At 49.7% G+C, this 26,650-nt stretch overlaps 1 protein-coding gene across 11 annotated transcripts in view; it reads left to right on the top strand.

Moving 5' to 3' along the window:
- The window catches only part of PCDH15 (protocadherin related 15), a 1,224,756-nt gene that overhangs the window by 854,554 nt on the left and 343,552 nt on the right, over positions 1-26,650 (top strand). For 10 of the 11 annotated variants that reach the window (XM_064145003.1, XM_064145009.1, XM_064145013.1 and 7 more), the window contains one exon: positions 8,870-9,025. In XM_064145003.1, coding sequence (XP_064001073.1) covers positions 8,870-9,025 — 156 coding nt within the window. Of the gene's footprint in view, positions 1-1,711; positions 1,813-8,869; positions 9,026-26,650 lie in introns of those variants that run through there. The other variant, XM_064145012.1, reaches the window with a different exon arrangement.

Below are 26,650 nucleotides of genomic sequence, written 5' to 3'. Positions count from 1 at the left end.
AATCAGTCAGGGTTGGAAGGGACCACAAGGATCAGCCAGTTCCAATCTCCCTGCCATGGGCAGGGACACCCTACCCTAGAGCAGGCTGCACACAGCCTCATCCAGCCTGGCCCTAAACACGTCCAGCCATGGGGCCTCAGCCACCTCCCTGGGCAACCCATTCCAGCCTCTCACCACTCTCATACTCAACAACTTCCTCCTCACATCCACTCTGAACCTTCCCATCTCCAGCTTTGCTCCATTCCCCCTAGTCCTGTCACTCACTGATATCCTCAGAAGTCCCTCCCCAGCTTTTTTGGAGACCCCCTTCAGGTACTGGGAGCCTCCTCTTCTCCAGACTGCACAGCCCCAACTCTTTCAGTCTGCCCTCACAACAGAGCTGCTCCAGCCCTCTGAGCATCCTCCTGGCCCTGCTCTGGACACACTCCAGCATCTCCACAGCCCTCTTGTCCCAGGGGCTCCAGAACTGGATGCAGTACTCCAGGTGGGGTCTCAGCAGAGTGCAGTAGAGGGGCAGAGTCACCTCCCTGGTCCTGCTGGCCACACTTCTCCTGATGCAGCCCAGGCTCTGCTTGGCTTTCTGGGCTGCAAGTGCACACTGCTGGCTCCTGTTGAGCTTCTCATCCAGCAGCACCCCCAAGATGTCTCTGCTCGCCACAGGGGAGTTGGACAAAATGAACTTTGAGAGTCGCTTTCAACCCACTGTAGTCTGTGATTCTGTGTGGTTCTGAGACTGTGCTGCTTTAGATTTCTTTAAGGCAGCATAAAATCTGTGTGGTCTGCTCATTCCTAATAACATTACAGAACTGCTGGCAGGCTAAGATTGTGGTTTTTTTTTTTTCTCAAAAGGGAGCTGGAAAGCATGAAGTAAACAATGATATTCTCACCTGGGCTGACTTCATTGCAGAGAAACACTTTAAACATGGAGAGGTTTTCTCAATGTGGAACACTGCTGCTGTTCCTTAGAATCTGAAGGGAAAATTGACTCCAAAGTGACTGAAATTAAGAAGGAAGATGTGCTTCAAAGATGAAGAATACTCCTTGGAGTGTGTGGAAGTTTGTTTTGTATTAGCTTGATAGATTAATTTGTCTGCACCCTGTGTTTTGAGCTCAGTGTAGGAGCACCTGAAAGAAACAGCATGCAAATGCTTCTTCATTTGCATGTTTTGGTTTCAAAGAGCTAATGGAACTCAGCTGCTCCTCATTTAGTGTTAATTCACCAGCTGTCTGCAGAGGTGGAGCAAAGGGATACAGATCAAAACAAAGCAGAAAGGACAGACATGGGAGCAAATGACTTGGTGGGTCAAGAGTATGAGGTGAGACTCTTCAGTGGTGCCCAGTGACAGGAAAAAGGGACAAGGAGCATGAACTAGAGGAGGTTCCATCTGAACATGATGAAGAACCTTTGCTGTAAGGTTGCTGGGGCAGGCTGCCTGAGAGAATGTGGCATTCTCTTATCTAGAGAGCTTCCAAACCCACCTGGCCATTGTGATCCTAGCCATGCTGCTGTGGGTGAAGGTGCTTGTACAGAGTCAACCCACCTGGAGGAGTGATCTTGAACCTAACTCCAGGTGGTGTTGACCCCTCCCAGGGGCGGGTCTGACCACTACCAGGTGATGGTAGTTAGCCCACTCCTCTTTCCTCTCTTAAGATCTATAAAAGCAGGGGAACTTGCTGCTTTTGTTCTCTCTCTCTCCCTGCCTGCCAGCATTTCTGTTCCTGTTTCCTGCTGCTCTCTGTTTTTCCCACGTGGCCATCACCCCACGAGGTGGACAAACCCATCGCCACCGAACCTGGTTGTATATTTACCTGGTTTGTATCTTGTTTCCCCTTCCCTATAACTTTGTGATTTATCTACCTCACACATCTTTTATTTATTGTCAAACTTTTATTCTTTTAACTTCCAAATCACAGAGAGGTTACTGATTTGGGTCTGCTTTACCTTTCCTCTCTCTCCATCTAATCTTTTTTCTTTTGGGAAAGAAGAAGGAAGAGGGAAGGGCAACTTGTAAGTTGTCATTTGTTCTATCAACTATATTTTGAGTCTCTGGGAAATTTAAATTGGAACCAAGACAGTGCTCTAGCAGGGTGTTTGGACTGGATGATCTCCAGAGGTCCCTTCCTACCGCCAAAATGCTGGGATTCTGGTTTTCTTTGATTTGGTGCCTTGACCAAGAGACAGCATTCTCTGAAGTACTAAACAGCTGGCTGCCTTTGGGTGGACAGAGTGGCTGGAGAGCAGCCAAGAAGAAAGGAACCTGGGGGTACTAGTAGATAGTAGCTGAAGATGAGGCAGCAGTGTGCCCAGGTGGGCAGCAGAGCCAATGGCATCCTGGGCTGGCTCAGGAGCAGTGTGGGCAGCAGGACAAGGGAGGTTCTTCTGCCCCTGTGCTCAGCACTGCTCAGGCCACACCTTATGTGCTGTGTCCAGTTGTGGGCTCCTGAATTGAAGAGAGATGTTGAGGTGCTGGAAGGTGTTGAGAGAAGGGCAGCAAGGCTGGGGAGGGTCCTGGAGCACAGCCCTGTGAGGAGAGGCTGAGGGAGCTGGGAGTGTTTGGCCTGCAGAAGAGGAGGCTCGGGGCAGAGCTCATTGCTGCCTGCAGCTCCCTGAAGGGAGGCTGTAGCCAGGTGGGGTTGGGCTCTTCTGCCAGGCACCCAGCAACAGAACAAGGGGACACAGTCTCAAGCTGTGCCAGGGGAGGTCTAGGCTGGATGTGAGGAGGAAGTTCCTGCCAGAGAGAGTGATTGGCATTGGAATGGGCTGCCCAGGGAGGTGGTGGAGTGGCTGTGTCTGGAGGTGTTGAAACCAAGCCTGGCTGGGGCACTTAGTGCCATGGTCTGGTTGATTGGGCAGGGCTGGGTGCTAGTTTGGACTGGATGATTTTGGAGGTCTCTTCCAGCCTGGTTGATTCTGTGATTCTGTGTCAGAGGAACAGCTGTATGTGTTTCACAAATGGTATATGTACACAATTGCCTTCAGTCCTTTTGGATACCCTTCCCACCCTCCCACGTGCCCACTTCTCAGCTCCCTGTTCATTCACTTAGCCCCATCCTGTTCTTTTATTATTTTCCTAGGAAAGAACAAGCTTCCTGCATGCCCTTGATTGATTTCCTAAAGAATGCTTTCTGTTTTCCCAAACAAAATCAGATCAAAAGATCATTCCAGACTTTACTTCCAAAACTTGAAGTCTTTAGGAAGGATGAATAGAAAGAAATCAGGACTGGAGGTGAAAGGAACTGTTGGGATACTTTGTCCCCATCTCCTAAACAGACTGTTGCACTGTGCCATTTTTTCTCTGTGTTGTCCACACATGTCTGGATTTGTGGGTGTTGTCTGGACACCTGATTCCAAATCTAAGTGTTGAGCCAGCAGAAGCTGTACCAGTGTGAAAGCAGTGTTGGTCCTGTGCTCTGCCCATGTTAACAGGGACCACGAGGGAAGTTTTCAATGGTTAGTGAAAAAGATCCATTCCAGAGCACCTGTATTTACATGTCTGTCATTCTGGGCTGAGAGAGTTGGGGTTCTTCAGTCTGGAGAGGGGAAGGCTCTTTCTTGTGGCCTTTCAGTACTTCAAGGAGCTGATCAAAAAGCTAGGGACAGATATTTGACCAGGAGCTATTGTGACAGGAGAAGGGCTGGTGTTTTGGAACTAAAAGAGAGACGATTCACACTGGATGTAAGGACAAATGAGGAGCAGTTTAGAGACATGGAGCTGTGTACTGAGGAGAAGAGGAGGCAAAGGGGAGACCTCATTGCTCTCTGCAACTCCCTGAAAGGAGGTTGCAGTGAGGTGGAGGTCAGTCTCTTCTCCCACGTAAGAAGTGATAGAATGAAAGGAAGTGGCCTGAAGTTGTGCCAGGGAAGGGGTTTTTTGAGACTAAGAAACCTTTCTTTGGCTGCAAGAGTGGTCAGGGATTGGGACAGATGTGGTTTAGTGGGCATGATGGTGATGGGTTGGCAGTTAGACTTCATGGTCTTAGAAGTCTTTTCCCTCCCTGATGATTGTATGCTTCTATTCTATCATTCTAAGAGTATTCTTAAATGTGTTATATATATATTTCAGTGATAAAGATGGTAAGACACTGGCCCAGGTTGCCCAGAGGAGGTGGTAGATGCCCCATCCTTAGAAACATTCTAGGGCAGGTTGAATGGGTCTCTAAAGCAATGAGTTCCAGTTGAGTGCAGCCTCAGCAAGTTTGCTGCCCACACCAAGCCGTGTGGTGCAGCAGCCAGGCTGGAGGGCAGAGATCCATCCAGAGGGACCTGGACAGGCTACAGAGGTGGGCACAAGCCAACCCCCTGAGGGTCAACAAGAACAAGGGCAAGGTCCTGCATCTGGGTGGTGGCAATGCCAAGCACAAATGCAGGCTGAGCAGTCCCTGTCTGGAGAGCAGCCCTGAGGAGAGGGACTTGGGGGTGCTGCTGGATGAGAAGCTCAACAGGAGCCAGCACTGTGCACTAGCAGCCCAGAAAGCCAAGCAGAGCCTGGGCTGCATCAGGAGCAGTGTGGCCAGCAGGGTGAGGGAGGTGATTCTGCCCCTCTACTGCACTCTACTGAGACCCCAGCTGGAGTACTGCATCCAGTTCTGGAGCTCCCATTACAAGAGGGATGTGGAGATGCTGGAGAGTGTCCAGAGAAGGGCTCAGAGGGCTGGAGCAGCTCTGCTGTGAGGGCAGACTGAAAGAGCTGGGGCTGTTGAGTCTGGAGAAGAGGAGGCTCCCAGGTGACCTTCTTGTGGCCTTCCAGTACCTGAAGGGGGCCTCCAAAAAAGCTGGGGAGGGACTTTTGAGGATATCAGTGAGTGCCAGGACTAGGAGGAATGGAGCAAAGCTGGAGGTGGGGAGATTCAGGCTGGATGTGAGAAGGAAGTTGTTTGTGATGAGAGTGGTGAGAGGCTGGAATGGGTTGCCCAGGGAGGTGGTTGAGGCCCCATGGCTGGACGTGTTTAAGGCCAGGCTTCATGAGGCTGTGGCCAGCCTGCTCTAGGGTGTGATCTTTCTGGTCCTTTCCAACCCTGACTGATTGTATGATTCCAGTTGAAGAAGTTCCTGTGACTGCAGAGGGCTTGGACTGGATGATCTTTAAATGCAGCTTCCAGCCCACAACATTTGATAATTATATGATAACAACTAATGATGTTTTCACTGAGCATTGCTAATAACTACAGATGAGCTCAGAAGCCTTTGAAGCTTTAGAGGTGGCCTAAAAATCCTTGGATCATCTGCAAAGAATGGCAGCTTAAAAAAATAACAGGAGACTGTAATGTTAGAGGCTTAAGATGCAAGTGATGCTTGATATATTCCTGCCTGTGTTAGAAGTTCTGCTGATAAAAGCAGAAGCACATCACAGCTGGCTGCAGATTTTTACAGCAGAGAGAACTGTCTTTTAGTTGAAAGCTCATGCTGGACACAGAAAGGTGAGAGAAAATGTGCAGGTAAGAAAAAAAGCTTTCAGGTGAGATCTCAGCATCACCATAAAGTCACCTTTTTTACCCCAAGTGTGCTGGCTCTTTAAAAGCTGAGTGCTCCTGGAGCCTGAAGGATAATGAAGACAATATGCTTCTAAACTTCAGCATGCAAACAAAAAGCATTTGATCAATCAAAGAACTTGTAACACTTGGAACAGGTGGAAGCCAACTGTGTCCTGGGCTGCACCAAATGTGTGACCAGCAGGATGAGTGAGGTGACCTCCCCTTGGACTCTGCTATCATGAGCCCCTAGCTGGAGCAATGCATACTGTGCTGGTGGCCCCAGCACAAGATGGACATGGAACTGTTGGGATGGGTCCAGAGAAGGCCAACAAGTTGATCAGAACCTCCATTGTGGGGACAGGCTGGGAGAGTTGGGGTTATTCCACCTGCAGAAAAGAAGGCTCCAGGGAGACAAGTGCAGCCTTCCAACACCTGAAGAAAGCTGAACAGTGTGATGGTTTGGGTGTTACCTGCCCATCATCCACTCCAACCTAGCACCCATCCCTGGCCAATCAACCAGGCCATGGCACTAAATGCCTCATCCAGGCTTTGCTTCAACACCTCCAGGCACGGCAACTCCACCACCTCCCTGGGCAGCCCATTCCAATGCCAGTCACTCTCTCTGACAACAACTTCCTCCTAATATGCAACCTAGACCTGCCCTGGCACAACTTGAGACTGTGTCCTTGTTCTGTTGCTGGTTGCCTGGTACAACCTCCCTTCAGGAAGTTGTAGACATCAATGAGCTCTGCCCTGAGCCTCCTCTTCTCCAGACTAAGCAACTCCTCCAAGGATGGGTGAATGGAAGTCATGCTGGAATGCTGCATTTCCATGGCAGTCTCATGAACTTCCATGTCAGCCAAAGGTGCCTTTTGTTCTATCCACCTAGGAATTGCTCTATTAGCTCAGGTAAATCATGGTAGCCTGTCAAGCTCCAATGTCTTTACCCATTCATCAAGGCTGGGAGTTTTTATTTCAATATTATGATGTTCACTGGAGTAAAACCAACTGGACCTGTGGATTGTCTACACTTAAAGGTGACCAAGTTGTTTCTAAATTACTTGGTAAATGTAAGGGGTAGCACACTGAATTTATTTCTGACTTGACCTTTCAATTCCAATAAGAAGAAAGGGAAGGTTAAAATGTGTGGCATTTTCTAGGTGCCTTTCAATAATCAGAAAGTGTTCAGAGGAGGTGGTGGGGTTTTTGTCGCTGTTCTCAGGGGAAGTGTGAAGGGCAAATCATGCTGGGGATTTTAATTTTGGTGTTAACACACACAGCTGACAAATCTGGAGGCCTGTGTTGTGCAGCTTTGAGATGTTTAGGTCTGCCTGAAATATCACCAGCATGGCTTGTAACATAGACTCAATCAGGCTGGAAGAGAGCTCCAAGCTCAGCCAGTCCAACCTAGCACCCAGCCTTGGCCAGTCAACCAGGCCATGGCACTAAGTGCCCCAGCCAGGCTTGGCTTCACCTCCAGCCACAGCCACTCCACCACCTCCCTGGGCAGCCCATTCCAATGCAAATCACTCTCTCTGACAACAACTTCCTAACCACATCCAGCCTAGACCTGCCCTGGCACAGCTTGAGACTGTGTCTCCTTGTTCTGTTGCTGCTTGCCCGGCAGCAGAGCCCAACCCCACCTGGCTACAGTCTCCCTTCAGGGAGCTGCAGACAGCAATGAGCTCTGCCCTGAGCCTCCTCTTCTGCAGGCTGCACACCCCCAGCTCCCTCAGCCTCTCCTCACAGGGCTGTGCTGCAGGACCCTCCCCAGCCTTGCTGCCCTTCTCCAAACACCTTCCAGCACCTCAACATCTCTCTTGAATTGAGGAGCCCACAACTGGACACAGCACTCAAGGTGTGGCCTGAGCAGTGCTGAGCACAAGGGCAGAAGAACCTCCCTTGTCCTGCTGCCCACACTGCTCCTGAGCCAGCCCAGGATGCCATTGGCTCTGCTGCCCACCTGGGCACACTGCTGCCTCATCTTCAGCTCCTCTCTACCAGCACCCCCAGTTCCCTCTCTGCCTGGCTACTTTCAGCCACTCTGCCCCCAGCCTGTAGTGGTGCTTGGGGTTGTTGTGGCAAAAGTGTAGGACCCTGCACTTGGCCTTGTTCAATCTCATCCCCTTGGCTTCTGCCCACCCATGCAGCCTGGCCAGGTCCCTCTGCAGGGCTCTCCTACCCTCCAACAGCTCCACACCTGCTTCTAGTTTGGTATCACCTGCAAACTCACTGATGCTGCACTCAATCCCCTCTTCCAGTTCATCAATAAAGATAATGAACAGGACTGTGCCCAGCACTGATCCCTGGGGCACACCACTGGTGACAGCTGCCAGCTGGCTGTGGCACCGTTCTCCACCACTCTCTGGGCCCAGCCCTCCAGCCAGTTCTTGACCCATTTCGGAGTGAGTCTTTCCAAGCCAGGAGCTGCCAGCTGTGCCAGGAGCTTGTTGTGGCAAACAGCGTTAAAGGCTTTGCTGATGTCCAGGTAGACTCCATCCACATCCTGCCCCACATTCACAAGATGGAACCTGATCATGAAAGGAGCTCAGGTTGTAGTCAGGATGCTCTCAGAGAAAGATTTCATTCCAGACATTGAACAATTTAGCATAACACAGGCAGATTTGTGAGCTGTGAATAAAGATGAGCAATGTGAACCTTGGGGCAGAGGGCCTGGGGTTGCTGGATAATAACCAGCTGAAGATCAGCCAACAGTGTGCCCAGATGGGCAAGAAGTCCACCAGCATTCTGGCTTGGACTGGAAAGAGTGTGGCCAGCAGGAATAGGGCAGCAATTGTGGCCCTGTAGTCAGTACTGATGAGTTTGTGTCTCAAATACAGGGTTTAGCTTTGGCCCTTCATTCCAAGAAGGATGTTGAGTGGCTGGAGCATGGCCAGAGAAGGGCAATGAGGTTGGTGAAGGGTCTGTAGAGCAGGGCTGGTGAGGAACGGCTGAGGGACCTGGGATCGTTTAGTCTGGAGAAGAGAAGGCTGAGAGGAGACTTCACTGTTCTCTTCGCTTCCTGAAAGGAAGGTGGAGTGAGCTGGGGGTTGGTCTTAGTCTTCTCTCCCTGGTATCAGGTGATAGAATGACAGGAAATGGTCTGAAATTGTGCCAGGGGAGGGGAGGGTTAGGTTGGAGATGAGGAAAAATTTCAGGCATTGGAAGAGGCTGCCCAGGAAGGTGGTGGAGTCCCCATCTTTGGAGGTGTTCAATAAATGGCTGGACACAGCACTTTGGAACATGGTTTAGTCGCCATGGCGGTGTTGGGTTGTCAGTTGGACTCCATGTTCGGAGAGGTCTTTTCCAATCGCATCGATTCTGTGAGCATCAGCTCAGATGTAACTGCAGATTCAGGCTTTCAGTGTTAATTCTAAAACTGCATTTTCTTTTCCAGCCTCCAATGTCCATTCAGTCCATTGTGGTGCAAGTGCAGTGTGTCAACAAAAAGGTTGGCACCATCATCAACCATGAAGTGCGGATTGTGGTGAGAGACAGGAACGATAACTCGCCGCAGTTCCAGCAGCAGCGATACTACGTGGCGGTAAACGAGGTCAGAACCACCCACCTCTTTTTGCCTGTTTCTCTTGTGTGTGGTGCCCTTGCTAAAAGCTTCACTTCTTTCTCACTTGTGGAGGCTCCAGCCCTGGAAGTGGTTGATTTGGTTGGGGCAATTATTGAGGCACAGATTATACGAGAGTCATTGGACACTGGAATGGGCTGCCTGGGGAGGTGGTGGAGTCGCCGTCCCTGGAGCTGTTCAAGGCAGGATTGGACGTGGCACTTGGTGCCATGGTGTAGCCTTGAGCTTTGTGGTAAAGGGTTAGACTTGATGATCTGTGAGGTCTCTTCCAATCCTGATAATACTGTGATGCTCTGTGATACTGTAATAATTTGAGGCTGTGTCCCCTTGTTGCCTGGGAGAAGAGACCAAGACTGAGAGGGGATTGTGATCGTTGTCAACAAATATCTGAGGAGTGGATGGCAACTGGATGGGGCCAATCTCTGTCTGGGTTCTAATTTAAATTTCCCAGAGACTCAAACGTAGTTAATAGAACCAATGACAATTTATAGGTTGCCCTTCCCTCTTCCCCCTTCCTTCCCCAAAGAAAAGCAATTAGATGGAGAGAGAGGAGAGGTAATGTAGACTCAAACCAATAATCTCACTGTGATTTGGAAGTTAACAGAAGAAAAGTTTAACAATAAATAAAAGTTATGTGAGGTAGGGAAGTTCCAAAGGTGTAGCGAAGGGAAAACAAGATACAAACCATGTAAACATGCGACCAGATTTGATGGCAATGGGTTTTGTCTGCCTCATGGGTGATGATGGCCACGTGGTAAGACAAGAGCAGCACGCAACAGGAATGGTGATGCTGGCAGGGAAGGAGGGAGAGGGAGGAAGGCAGGGAGGGGGAGAGAGAGAGCAAACAAACAGGAAGATCCCCTGCTTTTATGCGTCTTAGACAGGCAGTGGGAGTAGGCTAACCACCATCACCTGGTAGTGTTCAGACCCACCCCTGGGGAGAGGTCAAAGCTACCTGGGGTCAGGTTGAAGATCTCTCCCCCCAGGAGGGTTAACCCTGTACAATCTCTCTTCAGAGGTGTGCATTAATGACAATAAACAACAGCTACAAACTGGGATATAGAAGATTTCATCCCAACACAAGGAGAAACTTCTTTGCAGTGAAGGTGACAGAGCACTGAAACAGGCTGCCCAGAGAGACGTTGTGGAGTCTCCTCTGGAGACTTTCAAAACCCACCTAGATGCATTTCTGTGCGGACCACCCTAGGGCATCCTGCTTTGGCAGGGGGCTTGAACTCGATGACCTCTGAAAGTCCCCTCCAACCTCTAATGTTCTGTGATTCTCTGAAAATAGGTAATTTTATTTCCAGAAAGCCCTGCCCACAGCTATATACAAATGAGTTCATAGAATCAGTCAGGTTGGAAGGGACCACAAGGATCATCCAGTCACAACCCCCGTGCCGTGGGCAGGGACACCCTACTCTAGAGCAGCCTGCACACAGCCTCGGCCAGCCTGGCCTGAAACACCTCCAGGGATAGGGCCTCAACCACCTCCCTGGGCAACCCGTTCCTGGTTCTCACCACTCTCATGCTGAGCAGATTCCTCCTTATGTCCAGCCTGAACCTACCCATCTCCAGCTTTGCTCCATTTCCCCCAGTCCCTCAGAGCCTAAAAAGTCCCTCCCCAGCTTTTTTGGGGGACCCCTTCAGATCCTGGAAGACCACCAGAAGGTCACCTGGGAGCCTCCTCTTCTCCAGACTGCACAGCCTCAACTCTCAGTCTGTGCTCACAGCAGAGCTGCTCCAGCCCTCTGAGCATCCCAGTGGCCCTTCTCTGGACACACTACAGCATGTCCACATCCTTCTTCAGTTACATTTGGGTTCCAATTGGGTCAGGAAAATCTTCACAGGGATGCTTCTGGGCAATTAATTCATTTAGGAGAATCAGAAGAATTGGAAAAATTTAGCCAGAAAATGGCTTTGCCTCACTTATAAATAGGCAGCCTGGAGCATTAGGGAAAGTCTGTGCTGCTCACTGTGGTGGAGTAGACATTTCAAGATAGTCCCTGGCTCCTTTGTGGCAGTGTTGGAACTGCTGAGCCATTGAGAGGTTTCCAGATCTTCCCAGTGTGCTGGGAAAGAGGGAAAGGATCTCTGCCCTGATCCTGCTTCCTCTTGGCATGGAGGTTTGCAGAGGTGCAGGCAGCATCTGTTGCAGGTGTGCAGAGAGCACCACGGTGGTGGTACTTCTTGCCACAGCATGAGGCACTTAAATGCCTTCTCTTGGGAAATTTGAGGCACTTAAGTTTCCAGGTAGTTCAAACCCAAACTATGAGGGCTAAGCTGGTCTGAAGCACAAGGCAGTGCAGAACACGTTGTCCAAGAGCAGTAAGGCAGAGGCAGCTCTGTGAGGTAGAGGCAGAAAGGCAGAAGCAGCTCAACTGCCTGCAACTTAGCTCAATTCATATTACTTGCCCGAGTGCAAAGGCTCCTTTGGCCACAGAGATTCACCAATCAGATGGCATTTGCCAAACTGAGCCTATTAGGTGACCCCAGGGCTTGTTCACCCCTATTTGGGCAAGACACCAAGAAGTACCTAAACACCTGTGGGTACCTGTTTAGCACTTTGAGAAGGGACATAATGGCCAAGGCCTTTTTCCTTCCATGCTTGCTTCCCCCATCACCAGAAGGGTGGGGCAAGACAGGACATCTAATAGGCCTATTAGCCTGCCAAGAAAGAGTTCAAAGATGGGATGGGGCCTTGAGCTGTAGTAGGAGTGAGGGTGTTGAGGCATGGGAGCAGGTTGCCCAGGGAGGTTGTGGATGACCTATCCCTGGAGGTGGTTCAAAGCCAAGCCTTGAGCAACCTGGTCTGGTGGGAGGTGCCTCTGCTCATGGAAGGAGGGTTGGAACTAGATGATATTTAAGGTCCCTTCTAGCCCAAACCATTCTGTGCATCTATAGTTCTTATTCAAAAAGATATTAAATTCAGTTGCTTTCAAATCCTTTACATTTGTGTCACTTGAGAAGGACACAGCACTTGTAAGCTGTTCTTCCTTGACACCATTTCTCACAGCATTCTACTGGAGCAGCTGGCAGCTCATGGCTTAGACAGGTGGACTCTTGCCTGAGTTAAAAACTGGCTGGATGGCTGAGCCCAAATTATTGTTGTCCATGGCGTTAAGTCCAGCTGGTGACCTGTCACAAGTAGAGTCCCTCAGGGCTCACTTTTGGGGCCAGTCTTGTTTGATCTCTTCATCAGTGACCTGGCTGAGGGCATCGAATGCAATCTCAGCAAGTTTGCAGATGACACCAAATGAAGCAGAAGTGTCAATCTGCTGGAGGGTAGGAAAGGCCTGCAGAGGAGTTTGGACAGGCTGGAGCCATGGTCTGAGACCAATTGCATGAGCTTTAACCAGACCAAGTGCCAGGTCATGCACTTCAGTCTCAACAACCCCCAGCAGCCCTACAGGCTGGGGAGGAATGGCTGGAGAGCTGCCTGGCAGAAAGGGACCTGGGGGTGTTGTTGGCCAGCAGCTGAACATGAGCCAGCAGTGTGCCCAAGTGGCCAAGAAGGCCAAGAGCATCCTGGCCTGGGTCAGAAATGGTGTGAGCAGCAGCAGGAGTAGGGAGGTGCTCATGTCCCTGTGCTCAGCGCTCCTGAGACCACACCTCCAGTACTGTGTCCAGTTTTGGTCACCACAGTACAGGAGGGACACTGAGGTGCTGGAGTGGTGCAGAGAAGGGCAATGAGGCTGGGGAGAGGTCTGGCAAACATGGCCTGTGAGGAGTGGCTGAGGGAGCTGGGGGTGTTTAGTCTGGAGAAGAGGAGGATGAGAGGGGACCTTACTGCCCTCTACAGCTACCTAAAAAGAGATTGTAGTGAGGCTGGAGATGGTCTCTTCTCCCCACTTACTCATGATAGGACAAGAGGAAATGGCCTCAAGTTGCATCAGGGGAGGCTTAGGTTGGCTGTTGGGAGGAAGTTGTTTCCTGAGTGGGAGGTCAGGCACTGGAACAGGCTGCCCAGGGAGGTGGTGGAGTTGCCATGCCTGGAGGTGTTTGAAAGGAGAGTGGCTGTGGTGCTTGAGGCTATGTTGTAGTGATGAAGGCTGCTGGGATGCAGGTTGGACTGGCTGATGCTGGTGATGCTTTCCAAGCATAGTGATTGATAGTGCTGAGATGTTGTGCTGAGGGGTTTGGGTTAGTCAAGGACTTATCAGTGTGGAACTAATGATTGGACTTGAGGAGCTTGAAGGGCTTTGCCAGTCTAAGAAATTCTGTGATTCTGAGGGACATATTTTAGCACCACACTGGGCAGAGTTAGAGAATGGTTGGACTCGATGATCTTAAAGGTCTTTTCCAGTCAAACTCTATTATTTGGAAGTAAATGTGAGCATTAGTTTACAAAGGTCTGAAGTGATTGGATGAGGGGCAATGATTCTAAACTAGGGCAAAGCAGATTTAGATTGGATGTTAGGAACAAGTTCTTTACCATAAGGCTAGTGGAACAGTGCACCTGGATGCCCAGGTAGGTTGTTGAGGTTCCAACCCTGGAGATACAATCATATAATGAACCATGTTGGGAAAGACCTCCAAGCTCATCCAGTCCAACCTCTCACCCATCCAGTCAGTTAACCAGACCATGGCACTAAGTGCCCCAGCCAGACTTTTTTTTAACACCTCCAGGGACAGCAGGGATGATCCAGTGGAGGATGCCCCTGCTTACTGTCGAGAGGGATGACCTTTGCAGGTCCCTTCCGAGCTAGAGTATTCTGTGACAGTCTGAAGTGCCTGTATGCTGCAGGTTGCAGATCACTCTCCAGACCTGCATAACTTTCAGTGTAAGTGCAGGCAGGAAGCGTGTCAGAGCTGTGGTATCACACGGTATCACAGTATCACCAAGGTTGGAAGAGACCTCACAGATTATCAAGTCCAACCCTTTGCCACAGAGCTCAAGGCTAGACCATGGCACCAAGTGCCACGTCCAACCTTGCCTTGAACTGCCCCAGGGATGACAACTCCACCACCTCCCCGGGCAGCCCATTCCAGTGTCCAGTGACTCTCTCAGTGAAGAACTTTCTCCTCACCTCCAGCCTAAATCTCCCCTGGCGCAGCCTGAGGCTGTGTCCTCTCGTTCTGGTGCTGGCCACCTGAGAGTGGTGTTACAGAAGCAAGGATCTGCTGTTCCCACAAAGTCCAAAAGGCAGAGTGGGAAATGCAGCATTTAATATTATTTATATTCAGGCACCCAGCAATGTGTTGATCATTTATTTCCATCATTAGTGGGCAAAATGCAGCCTTGCTCTTTTTCCACCAGTGGCAGTCCTGATTTAATTAGCTGCTTTGTTAACGTTTTATCACTGTTACACTTAACAGCTTCTGACACGGCCCCTGCTGGGCTCTTCAGCAGTACCCAGGGGGTTAATGCTCTCATTAATTAACCAAAAAAAACCCCCACCCCACCAGTTCACAAAGCATCTCACATCTGCCTCGAAGGTTTTCGTGAGTGATTACATTTTTTAATGATAGGGGGGTTTTTGTTCTGCTAGTAATTGGCACAGCCTCTAGTGAGTTTGTCTGCAGGAATGAAGGGGGGGTGAGGGGCTCGTGGTTTTTTTTTTTATTGCCTCTGGCCTTATGGGTTTAGTTTGCTTCTGAACTGTAGCACAGTCATGGGTTTTTTTCCTTCTGTGAGTAACACAGCACATCAAATGAGCAGAGTTTATTCTCTACAGCCAGGCACGAGCATCCCGAGTGTCTCCTACATTGTTCTAGCCAGGAAGTGTTGTCTGTGCCAGTTTGAGGACTGACCTATTCAGGTGCTTTACAGGGTTGTCCTGGGCAGTTTTTTCCTCTCAGCTGTCCTGTGTGAGATGAAGGCCATGTGCACTGTGGCTTTAGAACAATACTTGAGTCACTGGTGCCTGCACAAAACATTAGATGTCTTCTCCCCATGGACTGCTTGATCTGTCTGCTCCTAAGCACTTGTGCTAGTTTGAGCCTAGCTGAGCTATTTTAGTGAGGAGAAGGAACACCTCCAGGGAGGGGACATCCACAACCTCCCTGAGCAACCTGTTCCAGTGTCTCACCACTCTCACTGTAAAGAATATCTTCCTAATCTCCAGTCTCAATCTACCTTCCCCAGGATTTAATCCATACCCACTCATCCTACCACCCTTGTAAAATATTCCTCTCTGTGCTAGTTTGAGCCTTCCTGGCATATTTTGGTGAGAAGAATTAGTTGCTAGACTGTGGAAAGCATCTCTGCTGCACTCATAGGCTTGCTGAGATGGATAAGAACAAGAACACAAACATAGGTAACGGAGTTGCTCTCTCTGGCTCTTGCTGCCTGCACCTTTCTCCCTAACCTGCTGTCTAACCCTTCTACTTTTTAAACCCTATGGCCTCACCTTGAATGTAAGGCAAAGTCTGGGATAAGGTAGAGGGGTGGGAAGGAAGTGGAAGGGTGGTTGGGAGCCCCTCCTGGGGACTCTGGTTTCTGGGAGGGCTCTTGTGTGTCTGTATTACCTTTCTAACTTGTCTATTTCTGTCTCTAGCTGTATCTATTGTAAATACCTGGTTGGATATTATGCTAAGATGGAAATATAAAGCTTCATTCTTCATTTCCAGCTTGGCTGAGTCTAGTCTGGGTGATTTCATAAGAGTGAGTGGGACAGGTAACACCCAAACCATCACAACACTGAATTTACAACTTCTTTGCAAACAGCTTAACAGTGTGTGCTCTTTGTAGTTTTGCTTCCCGTATCAACTGCAGCTCAGCGAGGACTTTGGCACTATCCCACACCACATCCTGGTCTCCAAGTTGGTGACACATGGGTTTGATGGGTGGACCACTACATGAGTAAAGAACTGGCTTGATGGCTGCACCCAAAGAGTGGCTGTCAATGGCTCCATGGCCAAGTAGAGGCCAGTGACAAGCAGAGTCCCTCAGAGGTCAGTCCTGGCACCAGTCTTGTTCAACAGCTATGTGAGTGCTATGGACAGAGGCACTGAGTGCATCCTCAGCATGCTTGCTGCCCACACCAAGCTGTGTGGTGCAGCAGACAGGCTGGAGGGCAGGGATGCCATCCTGAGGGACCTGCACAGGCTGCAAGCCAACCTCCTGAGGGTCAACAAGACCAAGTGCAAGGTCCTGCAGCTGTATGGAGGCAATGCCAAGCACTAGTCCAGGCTGGGCAGTGAGTGGCTGGAGAGCAGCCCTGAGGAGAGGGACTTGGGAGTGCTGCTGGACGAAAAGCTCAACATGAGCCAGCAGTGTGCACTTGCAGCCCAGAAAGCCAAGCAGATCGAGGTGATTCTCTCCCTCAACTTCACTCTGCTGAGACCCTCACCTGGAGTACTGCATCCAGTTCTGGAGCCCCTGGGACAAGAGGGCTGTGGAGATGCTGGAGTGTGTCCAGAGCAGGGCCAGGAGGATGCTCAGAGGGCTGGAGCAGCTCTGCTGTGAGGACAGACTGAAAGAGTTGGGGCTGTGCAGTCTGGAGAAGAGAAGGCTCCCAGGTGACCTACTTGTGGCCCTTCAGTGTCCGAAGGGGGCCTCCAAAAAAGCTGGGGAGGGACTTTTGAGGCTGTCAGGGAGTGCCAGGACTGGGGGGAATGGAACAAAGCTGGAGGTGGGGAGATTGAGCGTAGCTGTGAGGAGGAAGCTGTTGAGCATGAGAGTGGTGAGAGGCTGGACTGGGTTGCCCAGGGAGGTGGTTGAGGCCCCATGGCTGGAGGGGTTTAAGGCCAGGCTGGCTGAGGCTGTGTGCAGCCTGCTCTAGGGCATGGTAGGGGGGATTGGAACTGGCTGATCCTTGTTGTGCCTTCCAACCCTGACTGATTCTATTCCATAACTGGGTTCACATTTGGGCCCCTCACTACAAAAGGGACATTGAGGTACTGAACCAGGACAACCAAAGCTGGTGGAGGATCTAGAGAACAGGTCCAGTGAGGTGGGGCTGGGAGAACTGTAGGATTGTTTAGTCTGGAGGTGAGGAGGCTGAGTTTGGCACAAGTCAATTATGAGGCGTGGCTGAGGGAATGGGGATTGTTTAGTCTGGAGAATAAGAGGCTGAGGAGAGACCTCATTGCCCTCTACAACTCCCTGAGAGGAGGTTGGAGTGATTGGGGTTCACTGGATCACAGGCTCACAGGATGTTAGGGGCTGGAAGGGACCCAAAGAGATCAAGTCCAACCCCCTGCCAGAGCAGGACAATCCTATCTAACACAGAGCACACAGGTACACATCCAGACAGGCCTTGAAAGGCTCCAGAGAAGGAGACCCCACAACCTCTTTGGGGAGTTTATTCCAGTGCTCTGTGACCCTTACAGTAAAGATGTTCCCATTTGTGTTGAGCTGGAACCTCTTTTGCTGCAACTTCCACCCATTGCTCCTTGTCCTATCCCAGGGAGCAGTGAGCAGAGCCTGTCCCCTCTCTCATCTTGGTCAGCCTTCAGATACTTATAAACATTTACAAAACCCCCTCTCATTCTTCTCTTCTCCAGACTAAGCAGCCCCAGGTCTCTCAGCCTCTCCTCCTCAGGCAGTGCCTTCCAGTCCCCTTATCATCCTCGTAGCTCTCTGCTGGACACTCTCCAGCAGATTCCTGTCCCTCTTAAACTGAGGGGCCCAGAAGTGAACACAGTATTCAAGCTGGGGTCTCAAGAGGGCAGAGTAGAGGGGGAGGAGAACCTCCCTTGATCTGCTGGACACACTCTTCCTAATACACCCCAGGATCCCATTGGCCTTCTGGGTCACAAGGGCACATTGCTGGCTTGGTCACTTCTCCCTAGCATCAGGTGACAGAATAAGAGGAAATGGCCTGAAATTTTGCCAGGGGTGGTTTAGATTGGATGTTAGGAGAAGTTTCATTGCTGCAGGAGTGGTCAGGACTGGAACAGGCTGCCTAGGTATGTAGTGGAGTCTCCATTCTTCAAGAAGTTAAAGGAACACATGGATGTGGTTTAATGCCCGTGGTGGTGTTTGCTTGATGGCAGGATTCAATCATCTTAAAGGTCTTCTGCAACCAAAGCAATTGTATAATTCTACTGCAGGGAAGTCCTGGGCAGATGTCTCACCCTTTCAGTTACTCCCAAAATGGGTTTTATTGAATAAAGTTTAGGGCTAAGATTTTCCCAGGTAGCAAAACCTATTGCATAATCATCGGTCGCTGCAAGCTGAGACAAGTGTCTGTAGCTAGAATTGACTTCATTAGGTGGGGTTTCAGTTTCCAAAATGTTAAGGAGTAGAAATTGTACTTTGGAGAAATAGGATGGACTTTATGTCAAGTGTTCCTTCTATTTGAGCTGTCCAGACTTTATGTCAAGTGTTCTTTCCATTTGAGCTGTCCAGACTTTATGTCAAGTGTTCTTTCCATTTGAGCTCTCCACAACACATGAAAATTGAGCTGTAAAAGAAGCTGAGGGTAATTACAGTACCAATGGAGATCCTAGCTTTGTGTGTGGCTTTGCCATCTGCACATAAAGACAGGTTGAAGGTGGGGTGAGGAGTGGTCAAAGGCAGACGAAGGATGGTTTCAAATGAAACTCATATTTTTGCAGGAGGCTCAAGATGAGGTGGATTTGGGAGGGTAGTGTCTGTTCTGGTTCATACCGAAAGGCATCTCGGTTTTTGTACTCGATTGGTTAGAAAAGGTGATGAAAGCAGACGATATTGAAGGTCCTGTCCAACCCAAACCATTCTGTGATTCTTTGATTTATACATTTGTCAAGGTCCAGAGAACAGAGATTAACAATATCTCTGTCCAGAGGAGCAAGATCTCTTCTTAATGATTTCTGTGTTGTGAAATTAAGGTGCAAACGAGACCAGAGATCACAACAAAACTATTTATTAAAGGATAAAGTTGAACAAAACAGAGGGGGGGAGAGAGAGAGAGAAGTGGGGAGAGAGAGAAAGAGAGCGATGGAGAAGAAGGGAAGAAACAGGGAAGGAAAAGAGCCAGGTTGATATTACCATCAGCCACAGATGGGAAGGAGGGAGAGAGATGTGCGTGTGTGTGGCCCAGGGATGATCTGTGGAGTTGATCAGGAGTTGTGCTGGTGGTGGTGCAGCTCTGGTGGTCTGGTGGAGGTCCACCCTCGGACAGGCATTGCTCCTTTCTCTTTATACAGATTTTTAGCTCAGTGTCCTGGTGCAGCTCCCCGGGAAATCTTCCTGTGCATTCTCATGCATTGACAGGGGTCTGGCGGCAGCACTGGGGAGTGCCTCCCCCCCCGCTCTGTGCTGCTTACCTGTCCATGCCCCAGATACACATAAGCCTTTTCTCTTCGGGGTAGGTGACATAAGATCTACACGTCCTGGGCATTCAAGCCAGGCTGAGGTCCTGGAGTTCCCAAAGCATTACCTGTTGATTTGCATCGCTGAGCTTTCAGACAAGCACTTCAGTCTGAGTCCAGGAGGTTAGCAGAGGCAGTCTTTGTCTTTGTTGATGAACAAGAGAGAGGATTTAGACTCTCACAACATTAAAGAGCTGGAGTTAGGTAATAGGAAGAGAAAACCCTCACACTACATGCATGTGTTTGCACACATAGGTTTATGTGCACACTTCTCTGAGTATTTAATTGAAAAGAGTCTCCATTGTTTCTGTGCTCAGCAGTCACGGCAGGGGCTAACGCAGCCACCGAGTAGCCATCCGCTTCCATTTAACTGCTGTTTTGCTAGTAAGCTCTGGTCAAGGAAGTGAACTTGGAATTAAACTATTGACTTTTTATAATTGTTTGAGTTCTGAAAGAGATTGGAGACATAACTCAGACAACTCCTAAGTGCTCTTCTGACATCTGGAGTAACCGAGCTGATCATCGCACTCTGGCTGCTGCTACCATGGGGGTAAAAAGCACAGAGTCTGTGCAAGCACTAGGACAGAAATGTGTTCCATAGAGTGGTTTAGGTTGGAAGGGACTCCCAAGATCGTCTAGTTCCAGCCCACCTGCCATGGGCAGGGACACCTTCCACCAGACCTTCATGTCATAACTGGCCTGGTGCCTCTGCCCTGAAAACACGGTGGGGTTTCAGAGTTTTGTCTTCCTGTTTCACAGGCTCACAGGATGTTAGGGGTTGGAAGGGACCCAAGGAGATCATCGAGTTCAACCCCACTGTAAAAGAAGGACCACACAATGTAGCACAGATCACAGGGGAACACATCCAGACAGGCCTTGAAAGTCTCCAGAGAAGGAGACTCCACAACCTGCGACCCTTACAGTAAAAGAAGTTCCCCTTGTGTTGAGGTGGAACCTCTTTTGCTGCAACTTACACCCATTGCTCCTTGTGCTGTCACAGGGAGCAAGTGACCAGAGCTGTCCCATGGTTAATTTGTTATCTACCAGCACCCCAAGTCCCTTACCACAGGGCTGCTGTCCAACAGATCACCTCCAACCTGTACTGGTGCAGTTTATTCTTCCTCCCCCGATGCAGGACTCTGCAATTGCCCTTGTTGAACTTCATTTGGTTCCTCTCTGCCCAGCTCTCAGTCTATCCAGGTCTTTCTGCGTGGCCACACAGCCTTCAGCTCCTGGCCATTTTCACACCAGTCACAGCAACCTCCTACTCTGGTCAGTATCTACTGAATAAGGTTTCCTGGAAGGCTGAGTGGCACCATGACCACATAAGATTCGTTTTCTGAAAATCAAAACCAACCAAAAAACCAAATCAACAGCTCCAAAACCAAACCAAACCCCCAAAATGATATAGTTTTTCTCTTACAGCTTTTTTACAAGAGAAGCCTCTCCTCCAACTTGGCAGCATGTGATCAAGAACAAATGCCAAACCTTTCTCTCTTAGGTGTTTTGGGGTTTGGTTTGTGGTGGTTTATTTTTTATTTCCTCTCTCTTTTTTCTTCCTCTTATTGCTTGGACATCCATGCTTGTCAGGATGGAACCACTGTCTTAGTCCATAGAAGGCTCCATCATCACCCAGGAGCTTAGTGAAGCACAAGTGCAGAAGCTTTTTACAGAGTTGCTACCATTTAGGAACAGGTTTTCCTTTCCCTTTCTACTGCTTTTTCAAGACAAGGGTGATGAAGCTGGTGAGGGGCCTGGAGCACAGCCCTGTGAGGAGAGGCTGAGGGAGCTGGGGGTGTGCAGCCTGCAGAAGAGGAGGCTCAGGGCAGAGCTCATTGCTGTCTGCAACTACCTGAAGGGAGGCTGTAGCCAGGTGGGGTTGGGCTCTTCTGCCAAGCAAGCAGCAACATAACAAGGGGACAGATTCTCAAGCTGTGCCAGGGGAGGTCTGGGCTGGATGTGATGAGGAAGTTCCTGCCAGAGAGAGCGATTGGCATTGGAATGGGCTGCCCAGGGAGGTGGTGGAGTTGCTGTGCCTGAAGGTGTTGTAGGAAGGCCTGGCTGTGGCACTTAGTGCTATGGTCTGGTTGATTGGCCAGGGCTGGTTGCTAGGTTGGACTGGCTGAGCTTGGAGGTCTCTTCCAACCTGGTTGATTCTATGATTACCACTATCACCTCATGAACTGGCTGCAGTGGGAATCCTTTGCTGACTGTGTTTCTTGCACTCTGGTCACCTTCAAACTGTGGGTTTGGGCTGCAGAGAATTATAACTTGTGCTGAATTTTCATCTCTTCTGGTGTAACTTTTTTTTTTCCTTGTGGTATTGAAATAATTAATCTCTGCAGGTAGACATCATCAAACGAATCCTATCTCAGAATGATTAACTGGAAATGTTGCTTTGCTCTGCTCTTTGGGGCTGCTCTGAAAAATTATTCATTTTCATCTTTGTAAATAGGCAATAATAGAAAAATTTATTTCCACAATGCTTTATGGAAGCAGTGAACTTTCCTGTCTGCACCTAGACTTCCAATGGGCATAAATCTTGCTGGAGGAAGTTTTTAAGCAGTACAGCTTTTGGCTGGGGAAGAAGAAGATTTATTGCGCAAATTTCCTCTCCATTTGTTTAATTGCATTCTTTGGAAGGCTTACTTGTTTCTTGCCATCCTGCTTTTTATTATCACATTCAATGCCCACAGATTCCTCAGTGTTCCTTCTATGCTGTGGTGTCCAATTTTTGTCACCACAGTACAGGAGGGACACTGAGGTGCTGGAGTGGTGCAGAGAAGGGCAATGAGGCTGGGGAAAGGTCTGGCAAACATGGCCTGTGAGGAGCGGCTGAGGGAGCTGGGGGTGTTTAGTCTGGAGAAGAGGAGGCTGAGAGGGGACCTTATTGCACTCTACAACTACCTAAAAGGAGGTTGTAGTGAGGCTGGAGCTGGTCTCTTCTCCCCACTTACTCGTGGTAGGACAAGAGGAAATGACCTGAACTTGCATCAGGGGAGGCTTAGGTTGGCTGTTGGGAGGAAGTTGTTTCCTGAGCAGGAGGTCAGGCACTGGAACAGGCTGCCCAGGGAGGTGGTGGAGTTGCCATGCCTGGAGGTGTTTGAAAGGAGAGTGGATGTGGTGCTTGAGGCTATGGTGTAGTGATGAAGGCTGCTGGGATGAAGGTTGGACTGGCTGATGCTGGTGGCCCTTTCCAAGCATAGCGATTGATAGTGCTGAGATGTTGTGCTGAGGGGGTTGGGTTAGTCAAGGACTTGTCAGTGTGGAACTAATGATTGGACTCGAGGTGCTTGAAGGGCTTTGCCAGTCTAAGAAATTCTGTGGTTCTGTGATTATTATCTTCAGGCTGTCACTAACACTCACAGTGTTTTTGCTTTATGACTCCTAAAGCTTTATCTTTCTTGAAGGAAGATTCACTACATAACTTCAGCCCCTTTCTTTAGGAGATACTAAAGCTTGATCCAACAAAATCACAGAGTAGTTTGAGTTGGAAAAGACCTTAACATCTAGTTCCAGCCTTCTGCACAAGCATGGTCAGCTCCTACTAGACAGGGTTGCTCAGAGCCTCATGCAACCTGGCTTTGAACACTTTCAGGCTTGAAGCCTCCAGAACATCTTTTGGCAACCTCAGCACTTTCATGGGGATTAATTTTGTCACCAATGTGCAGTCTAAATTAAGCTTCTGCCAGTTTGAAGCCTTTAGCTTTCATTCTGTTGCTATGTGAAGAAAGAAGACTCCTCTCCTATTGTTTGAAGTAGACACATCTAATAGAAGGACACAGGTGGGACTGTGGAGATCAGGTTCCTTCTGATTGCTCCAACAACCCTCACAAAGTGTAAGTATGGCTCAAAATAAGTCATTGTAGAATTGAGATCACATGCAACACTTTCTGGAGCCCTTTTTGGATCCCTCTGATAAGTAACAAATCAAAGGTGCCAGAACCCCCTGCAGAGCTTTATTTCCAGCACCCACTAGAAGATAGGATAGTGAAAGATCTTTCAGAGGTTGGACCGAGTTTGAAACTGTAGGGAAGTGGAGGCTGTGTAGAATCTGCCTGCTGTAGATGGAGGTAGTATTGGTGTGGAGTGATAACGTGCTCTGGATTGTCATTACTGTGTCGAGAGGGGGTGTGTGTGTCTGCTAAAGAACGACTTTGATCACTGCTCTGAGAAAATGTTTTTGTATTATATAGTTTAGACTACAAATCCCTCCTCATGTTCTGCTTTTCACTGGTGGCAAAAGTCTGATTTTCCAGCTCATTGGCCTTGCACATGGGTGTAGTCAAACAGCGTGGCCTTGCTTCCAGCCTGCTCTTCTGGCTCCTGGTAATGTGGTTGAAATACCTCCCAAAGAGTCACTAGAAACACAAAGTGTTCATTTCCACAATACCTGTCTAGCTTCTAAAAAATACAGTTAGACTCACAGAATCAGTCAGGGTTGGAAGAGACCACAAGGATCAGCCAGTTCCAACCCCCTGCCATGCCCAGGGACACCCTACCCTAGATCAGGCTGCTCACAGCCTCATCCAGCCTGGCCTTAAACACCTCCAGCCATGGGGGCTCAACCACCTCCCTGGGCAACCCATTCCAGCCTCTCACCACTCTCATGCTCAACAATTTCCTCCTCATCTTCAGGCTCAATCTCCCCACCTCCATCTTTGCTCCATTCCCCCAGGTCCTGGCACTCCCTTTTAGGCTAAAAAGTCCCTCCCCAGCTTTTTTGGAGGCCCCCTTCAGGTACTGGAAGGCCACAAGAAGTTCACCAGGGAGCCTTCACTTCTCCACACTTCACAGCCCCAACTCGTTCAGTCTGTCCTCGCAGCAGAGCTGCTCCAGCCCTCTGAGCACCTCAGTGGCCCTTCTCTGGAGACAATCAGCATCTTCACATCCCTCTTGTCCCAGGGGCTCCAGAACTGGATGCAGTACTCTAGATGGGGTCTCAGCAGAGCACAGTAGAGGGGGAGAATCACAGCCCTGTGAGAAGAGGCTGAGGAAGCTGGGGGTATGCAGTCTGAAGAAGAGGAGGCTCAGGGCAGACCTCATTGCTGTCTACAACTACCTGAAGGGAGGCTGTAGCCAGGTGGGGTTGGGCTCTTCTGCCAGACAGCCAGCAACAGAACAATGGGACACAGTCTCAAGTTGTGCCAGGGGAGGTCTAGGCTGGATGTGAGGAGGAAGTTGTTGTCAGAGAGAGTGATTGGCATTGGAATGGGCTGCCCAGGGAGGTGGTGGAGTGGCTGTGCCTGGAGGTGTTGAAGCAAAGCCTGGCTGGGGCACTTAGTGCCATGGTCTGGTTGATTGTCTAGGGCTGGGTGCTAGGTTGAGCTGGATGAGCTTGGAGGTATGTTCCAGCCTGATTGTTTCTATGATTGTCTCTGGAGGCATTCAAGGAACACATGGACATGGCACTTCAGTACAAGGTTTAATGACCATGATGGTCTTGGGTTGATAGTTGGACTCAGTCTCAGAGGTTTCTTCCAACTGAGACAACTCTTGATTCTCTGAAGCTGTGATTTTTGGCAAGATAGAAAGCTGTGTGAAAGGACTCAGCTTTTCCCCTGGCTTTCAGAATGAGTGAGTGTCAGGGGATATTTTTTTCTTCAATGTCCTTTCTAAAATCATTTGTATTGCATAACAGGAAATGTAGATAAAATGGCAAGCTGCATGAAGGTCTGACACACCTCCAGTTGCTTGTTTTGTATGCAGTGCACTGGGTGCAAGACATTAGCTTTTGACTTGTACTGGAGGAGCATGCAATTGTCATTCTGGTATTTACTGCTGTTTCAGTTTTACAACTGTCTCCTTTGTTATCACTTAATGATGTGCTTTACAGTGCTGGAGCCTTTTTATGTTAGACATCATTTATCTGCACCCTGTCAGGGCTCCGATACGGCTGCTCTCAGTGGAACAGAGCAAATAGCTACTGCCAAGCAGAGCTGCTGGCTGAGTTCAGAGCAAACCAAGCATTCATGTGCTCCTGAAAGTCAGCTCTCAGCATCCTTTAGCTGTGAGCACTTGTGCAGGGTCATCCCTTCCTCATCTTTATCAACCTTATGAAATTCAAGTGTAAGTGTAGGGCCTTGCATCTAAGAGGGAATGACCTCCACACCAGGACAGGTGGGGCTGACTGCTGGAAAGAACAACCTGGCAGTGCTGGCGAACAGCAAATTCCCTGTGAGTTAGCAATGTACCTTCCTGATTCAGGAGGCCAGTGGTCTCCTGATGTGGCCATCAGGTTGAGGAAGGTCGCCCCTCCATCTCTATGTTCTACTTCAAATTGAATCTGAAGTGCTGGGCTCAGTTCTGGGCTCCCCAGTTCAAGAGAGACCGTGAGCTACTGGAGAGACTAGTGGAGGTTGAAGCAACTGGAGGAGAAAATTTTCCTCTATGAGGAATAAATGCTGAAAGACCTTGTGCTGTGTAGCCTGCAGAAGAGCAGCCTGAGAGGGGAGATCTGATCAGTGTAACCTGTCTCCGTTACACACCTGGGACAGTATCCTTCCTGACTTTGAGGACAGGCAAAATGGAGCAAGACTGGATCCTAGGAGGAAGTTGTTGGCAGAGAGAGTGATTGGCATTGGAATGGGCTGCCCAGGGAGGTGGTGGAGTGGCCGTCCCTGGAGGTGTTGAAGCTAAGCCTGGCTGGGACACTTACTGCCATGGTCTGGTTACAGTATCACAGTATCATCAGGGTTGGAAGAGACCTCACAGATCATCAAGTCCAACCCTTTACCACAGAGCTCAAGGCTAGACCATGGCACCAAGAGCCACGTCCAACCTTGCCTTGAAGTGCCCCAGGGACGGCGACTCCACCACCTCCCCGGGCAGCCCATTCCAGTGTCCAATGACTCTCTCAGTGAAGAACTTTCTCCTCACCTCCAGCCTAAATCTCCCCTGGCGCAGCCTGAGGCTGTGTCCTCTCGTTCTGGTGCTGGCCACCTGAGAGAAGAGAGCAACCTCCTCCTGGCCACAACCACCCCTCAGGTAGTTGTAGACAGCAATAAGGTCACCCCTGAGCCTCCTCTTCTCCATGATAAACAATCCCAGCTCCCTCAGCCTCTCCTCATAGGGCTTGTGCTCAAGGCCTCTCACCAGCCTCATCGCCCTTCTCTGGACACGCTCAAGCATCTCAACGTCCCTTTTAAACTGGGGAGCCCAGAACTGAACACAGTACTCAAGGTGTGGTCTAACCAGTGCAGAGTACAGGGGCAGAATGACCTCCCTGCTCCTGCTGGCCACACCATTCCTGATGCAGGCTAGGATGCCACTGGCTCTCTTGGCCACCTGGGCACACTGCTGGCTCATGTTCAGGCGGGTATCAATCAGTACCCCCAGATCCCTCTCTGTCTG

The sequence above is a fragment of the Pogoniulus pusillus genome, chromosome 6 (assembly GCF_015220805.1).
Source record: "Pogoniulus pusillus isolate bPogPus1 chromosome 6, bPogPus1.pri, whole genome shotgun sequence".
Lineage (NCBI taxonomy): Eukaryota > Metazoa > Chordata > Aves > Piciformes > Lybiidae > Pogoniulus > Pogoniulus pusillus.
The sequence above is the reverse complement of the archived record's forward strand: the minus strand, read 5'-3'. Positions and strand labels throughout refer to the sequence as shown.